The sequence below is a fragment of the Cetorhinus maximus genome, unplaced genomic scaffold (genome assembly GCF_964194155.1).
Source record: "Cetorhinus maximus unplaced genomic scaffold, sCetMax3.hap1.1 HAP1_SCAFFOLD_1733, whole genome shotgun sequence".
Taxonomy (NCBI): domain Eukaryota; kingdom Metazoa; phylum Chordata; class Chondrichthyes; order Lamniformes; family Cetorhinidae; genus Cetorhinus; species Cetorhinus maximus.
In genome coordinates, this window is record NW_027597673.1 from 63,900 (window position 1) to 70,308 (window position 6,409).

Sequence of the window (6,409 nt, forward strand, 5' to 3'; positions counted from 1 at the left end):
AAATTTTTACACCTGTCAGCATTTTCTAGCACAATTTCCAGCACAAACACTAATGGCGAGACTGAGAATGGGGATTTGCTATGTTAACATGTCACAGTGGTGGCACCACTAGTGGTAGGAGGGCTGAACTGCACCGTGACATGTTTACATGGCTTTTTGTGATTGGAAATATCGATGCGGGCATTTCTAACGTATAAATGTTCGAGCACAGGTCGTAATGAGCAGTGAATTCCTTCAGTTCTTCTCCGGTTATGCCAACCGTCAGAATATAGTGCAAACTCGAGCAGCGAGATGGGGAGCAGGAGTGGGTTTCTGAAGTGCCCATTCCCCTCATCTTCTATTGGTCTTACTTCATCACGTTAGTTTTGCTCAGGACTGCCTATCACAGTCCTCAACTGTAAATCTCTATGTCAACCGTCACAAAGGTAGTGCAAATTCCGGCCACGAGGTGGCGCACTGGGGTGAGTCTCAATTCCCCACACCCGCTGTATCGTCAGATATCTCTTCATGTATACACGTAAAACAAAATGCATTCTCATAAATATCTTAGGTAAAAATCATTAGCATAAATGACAGCACTTTCATGTAAGACAATGATAGCTTGGCAAGTCAGCCAGGAACTCACAGTGTTAAGAGAATGTGTAAACTCTCCTGGCTCCCTGCAAATTTCCTCAAAGTACAATAGTCAGCAGTTAATCCGTAGTGTCATGAAATTGCTGTAATTGATGGGGGCAGTGTAGAGGGTGATTTACTCTGTATCTAAACCCGTGCTGTACCTGTCCTGGGAGTGTTTGATGGGGACAGTGTAGAGGGAGATTTACTCTGTATCTAACCCCGTGCTGTACCTGTCCTAGGAGTGTTTGATGGGGACAGTGTAGAGGGAGCTTTACTCTGTATCTAAACCCGTGCTGTACCTGTCCTGGGAGTGTTTGATGGGGGACAGTGTTGAGGGAGCTTTACTCTGTATCTAACCCTGTGCTGTACCTGTCCTGGGAGTGTTTGATGGGGGACAGTGTAGAGGGAGCTTTACTCTGTATTTAACCCCGTGCTGTACATGTCCTGGGAGTGTTTGATAGGGACGGTGTAGAGGGAGCTTTACTCTGTATCTAACCCCGTGCTGTACCTGTCCTGGGAGTGTTTGATGGGGACAGTGTAGAGGGAGATTTACTCTGTATCTAAACCCGTGCTGTACCTGCCCTGGGAGTGTTTGATGGGGACGGTGTAGAGGGACATTTACTCTGTATCTAACCCCATGCTGTACCTGTCCTGGGAGTGTTTGATGGGGACAGTGTAGAGGGAGATTTACTCTGTATCTAAACCCGTGCTGTACCTGCCCTGGGAGTGTTTGATGGGGGAAATAACTACAAAACACAGCAGCAAAATCCTTCGAGCGAGTAGAAAGCGAGGATCCTGTCTTTCTGGCCGCGACGGATCATGCGGGGAAGTAGTAGGAGAGGAGCTGGAAATCCCTCACGGTCCTGTTGATCCAGTCTCTGTACCCCCGGCACACAAGGTAGCCCCTGACCTTCCTCTCGAAGTCTGCGTGGCCGTAAGCGGCGGGATCCAGAGGGTCGCCGACGACGGGCAGCGGGTAGCGCAGGGCGCCCAGCAGGGACCCGGCATTGGACCGCAGGCCCTCCGTTTGGACCTTGGCGAAGGCCAGCTGGTCCCACAGCGTCCCGGGGCCCGGCCTCAGGCCTAAGGCCTGGAGGTCGTCCAGCACCAGCTGCAGGAACTCCCCGTAGAGGCTGTAGGCCCGGTAGTTGTCGGCCAGGCGCTCCTGGTGACCGAGCCGGCGCCAGGCCAGGTAAGGGACCGAGGCCTGGGGTAGGCCCTCCAGCTGCATCCCCGGCAGGGAGAAATCCGGATCCGAGAAGGGGCGGCCCATCGCCTGCAGCTGCCGAGGGAAGGAAAGAGTCGGGGGGTCAGAGGTCGACAATTCAGGCCGGAAGAGGCAGGAGGTCGGGAGGAGGCCCGACCTTCTCAGACTTTCAAACCCCCCCCAACACCGAACCCCCTTCATCCAGGAATTTGCCCCTTGACCATCCTCCTCCTCCCCCCACACCCCATAACCCCTCAATCCCGCTCTCTCTATCCCTCCGTTTCTATCCCTCCCAGGCCCCGGACGTCCTTCCCGAAGTGCGGATCCCGGAATCGGACACCATCCTCCATCCGGGGCCTAACCAGGGATTTTTTTAGTTGTTCACCCGTCACCCGCTCCTGTGCCGCTCCCTGACCCCCCACAACGGCTCCCGGTCCCCGGCAACGCCTCCGTTCTCAAATACTCACCCTCGTTTTCAAATCCCTCCATGGCCCTCACTCCCCCCTCCCTATCTCTGTAACCTCCTCCAGCCCCCTACACCCCCCTCCCTATCTCTGTAACCTCCTTCAGCCCCTACAACCCTCCCTATCTCTGTAACCTCCTCCAGACCCTTACACCCCCCTCCCTATCTCTGTAACCTGCTCCAGCCCCTACACCCCCTCCCTATCTCTGTAACCTCCTCCAACCCCTACACCCCCTCCCTATCTCTGTAATCTCCTCCAGCCCCCTACACACCCTCCCTATCTCTGTAACCTCCTCCAGCCCCTACACCCCTCCCTATCTCTTTAACCTCCTCCAGCCCCTACAACCCTCCCTATCTCTGTAACCACCTCCAGCCCCTACACCCCACCCTATCTCTGTAACCTCCTCCAGCCCCCTACACCCCCCTATCTCTGTATCCTCCCCCAGCCCCTATAACCCCTCCCTATCTCTGTAACCTCCTCCAGCCCCTACACCCCTCCCTATCTCTTTAACCTCCTCCAGCCCCTACAACCCTCCCTATCTCTGTAACCACCTCCAGCCCCTACACCCCACCCTATCTCTGTAACCTCCTCCAGCCCCCTACACCCCCCTATCTCTGTATCCTCCCCCAGCCCCTATAACCCCTCCCTATCTCTGTAACCTCCTCCAGCCCCTATAACCCTCCTCTCCCATTCGATAAGATCATGCCTGATCTGAGTGTGGGTTTAACTCCACTTTCCTGTCCCTCCCTCCCCATAACCCTCGACTCCCTCGTCGATCAGAAACCCGTGTCACTCGGCCTTGAGTATATCCAACACCCCGGCCTCCACTGCTCTCTGAGGGAGGGAGAGAATCCCACAGGCTGACCACCCTCTGAGAGAAGAAATTCCTCCTCATCTCCGTCTCCAACGGGAGACCCCTCATTCTGAAACTGTATTCCCCTCCCCCCTTCGTTCTAGATTCCACCCCACGAGGCGGGGAAACATCCTCTCAGCATCAACCCCTGTCGAGCTCCCTCCCCCCCTCAGAATCTTATCTGTCTCGATAAGGTCGCCTCTCATTCTTCTAAACTCCAATGGGGGACAGGGCCCAACCTGCTCAACCTCTCCTCACAAGACAAACCCCCTTCGTCCCAGGAATCGACCTTCTCTGAACGGCCTCCAGTGCGAGTCTATCCCTCCTTAAGTAAGGAGGCCAAAACTGTCCCCAGTGCTCCAGGTGCGGTCTCCCCAACGCCCTGTACAGTCGGAGCGAGACTCCCCGACCTTTATCCTCCACCCCCCCTCGCAATAAAGGACAACATTTCGCTTGCCTTCCCCCAAATCACTTGCTGCATCTGCACACCAACTTTTTGTGATTCATGTACCAGGACCCCCAGATCCCTCGGTACCTCAGCATTCAGTAACTAGTTGAGTAGATAAAGGGGGAGCCAGTAGATGTGGTATACTTGGATTCTTTATCAATTTGTTCATGGGATGCGGGTGTCGCTGGCTCGGCCAGCATTTATTGCCCATCCCTCATTTCCCTTGCCCCCCAGGGCATTTAAGAGTCGACCACATGGCTGTGGGTCTGGAGTCACATGTAGGCCCAGACCAGGTAAGGATGGCAGATCTCCTTCCCTGAAGGACATTAGTGAACCAGATGGGTTTATTAGGACAATTGGCAATGGTTTCATGGTCATCGTTAGACTTTTAATTCCAGATTTTTTTTTTAAAATGTGAATTCAAATTTTATTACCAACTGTGGTGGGATTTGAACTCAGATTCCCAGTGCATTACCCTGGGTCTCTGTTAACATTAGCCTCGCGACACTCAGAGCACGAGGTGGGGAGGGTGAGGAGGCGGGGAAAGGGCCACAGTCTCAGGGTAAGGGGTCGGCCATTTTGGACTGAGACGAGGGTGGAAATCTCATCACTCGGAGGGCGGTGAACCCTGGGTGTTCTCGACCCTAGGGGGCAGTGGAGGTCCCGTCGATGGGACATATTCCCGGGCTGGGATCGAGAGATATTCGGACCCCCTCAGCGGGGCCGAGGGAGAGCGGACTGGAGTCCGACCGTCAGCCGCGATCGTGTCGGACGTGTGAGTTCGAGGGGCCGAATGGTCTCCTCCCAACCTTATATCCTGAGCTCCTGTGTTCTGAACCCACTGGAGAAAGTTTATTTAAACTCATTGGGGGGGGACGTGGACATCAGCGGCTGGGCCAGAGTTTATTACCCATCTCTACTTGCCCCCCCCAAACTCGAGAATGTAACCGAGTGACCAGCAACGCACCAGAGTTCCCTCGAGGGGCCGACCAGTGGGCCAGGATGATGGATGACTCCCCCCCCGTGCCCACAAGGCAGCGGACCCTCCCTGCTACCCACCCCCACCCCCACTCCCTCTGCCCGGACCCCGCCCAGGTCAATCCCAAACCAGCGAGCAGGCGACCTATCCGAGACAATATACTCACGTAAGATCTGAGCAGCGAGGACGTCTGCGATTGGAGCAGGAGCGAGAGGTCGTGGGTCTGCTTGATTAAGGTTGGCACAGCGATGGAGGCCGACTGGCACTGCACAAGGAAGCTGCACATGAGTAGGACCCCTGCAGGTTGGGAGGGGTGGGTAAAGGGGGAAGAGCGGGAAGACGATAGAGGTTTTAGTTTGGCTTTGGTTATTCTTATCCTTGTTTTCAAACCCCACCTGTAGACCACGATACCCAATCCACCCCATCTCCATAACCTCATGAATCCCCTACAACCCTCCCTGTCTCTGTAACATCCTCCAGCCCCCTACATCCCTCCCTATCTCTGTAACCTCCTCCAGCCCCCTACACCCTCCCCTATCTCTGCAACCTCCTCCAGCCCCTACAACCCACCCTATCTCTGTAACCTCCTCCAACACCTACAACCCTCCCTATCTCTGAAACCTCCTCCAGCCGCTACAACCCTCCCTTTCTTGGTAAACTCCTCCAGCCCCCTACACCCAACCCTATCTCTGTAACCTCCTCCGGCCCCTACACCCCTCCCTATCTCTGTAACCTCCTCCACCCCAACAACCCTCCCTATCTCTGTAACCTCCTCCAGCCCCCTACAACCCTCCCTATCTCTGTAACCTCCTCCAGCCCCTACACCCCTCCCTATCTCTGTATCCTCCTACAGCCCCTACAACCCTCCCTATCTCTGTAACCTCCTCCAGCCCCTACAACCCTCCCTATCTCTGTAACCTCCAGCAGCATCCACATTTCTGTAGTAAGGGAGAGCCGCACTGTCGGAGGGTCCAGTACTGAGGGAGAGCCGCACTGTCGGAGGGTCAGTACTGAGGGAGAGCCGCACTGTCAGAGGGTCAGTGCTGAGGGAGTGCCGCACTGTCGGAGGTCAGTGCTGAGGGAGTGCCGCACTGTTGGAAGGTCAGGACTGAGGGAGAGCCGCACTGTCGGAGGGTCAGTACTGAGGGAGCGCCGCACTGTCGGAGGGTCAGTACTGAGGGAGAGCCGCACTGTCGGAGGGGTCAGTGCTGAGGGAGAGCCGCACTGTCGGAGGTCAGTACTGAGGGAGAGCCGCACTGTCGGAGGGTCAGTGCTGAGGGAGCGCCGCACTGTCGGAGGGTCAGTACTGAGGGGGTGCCGCACTGTCGGAGGGTCAGTGCTGAGGGAGAGCCGCACTGTCAGGAGTTCCAGACTCTCCCCGCATCTCTCTCTGATGGTCAGTGACCTGGTGAGGGACACACATCAATCCAGCCTTTCTCTCTCCCCCTCTTTCCTCTCCTTCTGTCCATCTCTTCCTTCTGGCTATTTCTCTGCTTTGCTTTCCTCCACTTCTGTCTTTTCTTCCTTCTTTTCATCCCTTCTCTTCCTTGTCTTTATCCTTCCTTTCTTTTTTGACTCTCCTTTCTGCCTTTCTTTCTCATCCCTCCTTCGCATTCTTCCCCTTTTCCCCAGCCCCATCCTTTCAGTATTTCTCTCCATCTTGCTCATGTTCTTCCCTCTCTCCATTTTCTCCTTCCCTCCCTCCTTCTTTCCCACCATTTCCACATTCCCTCTCTCCATTTTCTCCTTCCCTCCCTCCTTCTTTCCCACCATTTCCACATCCCCTCCCTCCATTTTCTCCTTCCCTCCCACCATTTCCACATTCCCTCTCTCCATTTTCTCC

General features: G+C 55.2%; 1 protein-coding gene across 1 annotated transcript; it reads right to left on the reverse strand.

The window, feature by feature from the left end:
* Window positions 1-1,220: 1,220 nt before the first annotated feature.
* On the reverse strand, window positions 1,221-4,859 carry LOC144676607 (cardiotrophin-2-like). The gene is made up of 2 exons (XM_078536982.1): window positions 4,733-4,859; window positions 1,221-1,897 (listed from the first exon to the last, which is right to left on the reverse strand). The coding sequence occupies exons 1-2, from the start codon at window positions 4,850-4,852 to the stop codon at window positions 1,433-1,435; spliced, it is 585 nt and encodes a 194-aa protein (XP_078393108.1). The 5' UTR covers window positions 4,853-4,859; the 3' UTR covers window positions 1,221-1,432.
* Between the last annotated feature and the right edge of the window lie 1,550 nt (window positions 4,860-6,409).

What these genes read in the sequence shown, in the direction of transcription:
- LOC144676607 (XM_078536982.1), bottom strand. Translation starts at nt 4,852, where the DNA reads ATGTGCAGCTTCCTTGTGCAGTGCCAGTCGGCCTCCATCGCTGTGCCA. An exon ending in CCTCGCTGCTCAGATCTTAC is followed by an intron (nt 1,898 to 4,732) that starts GTGAGTATATTG and finishes TTCCCTCGGCAG; the next exon opens with CTGCAGGCGATGGGCCGCCC.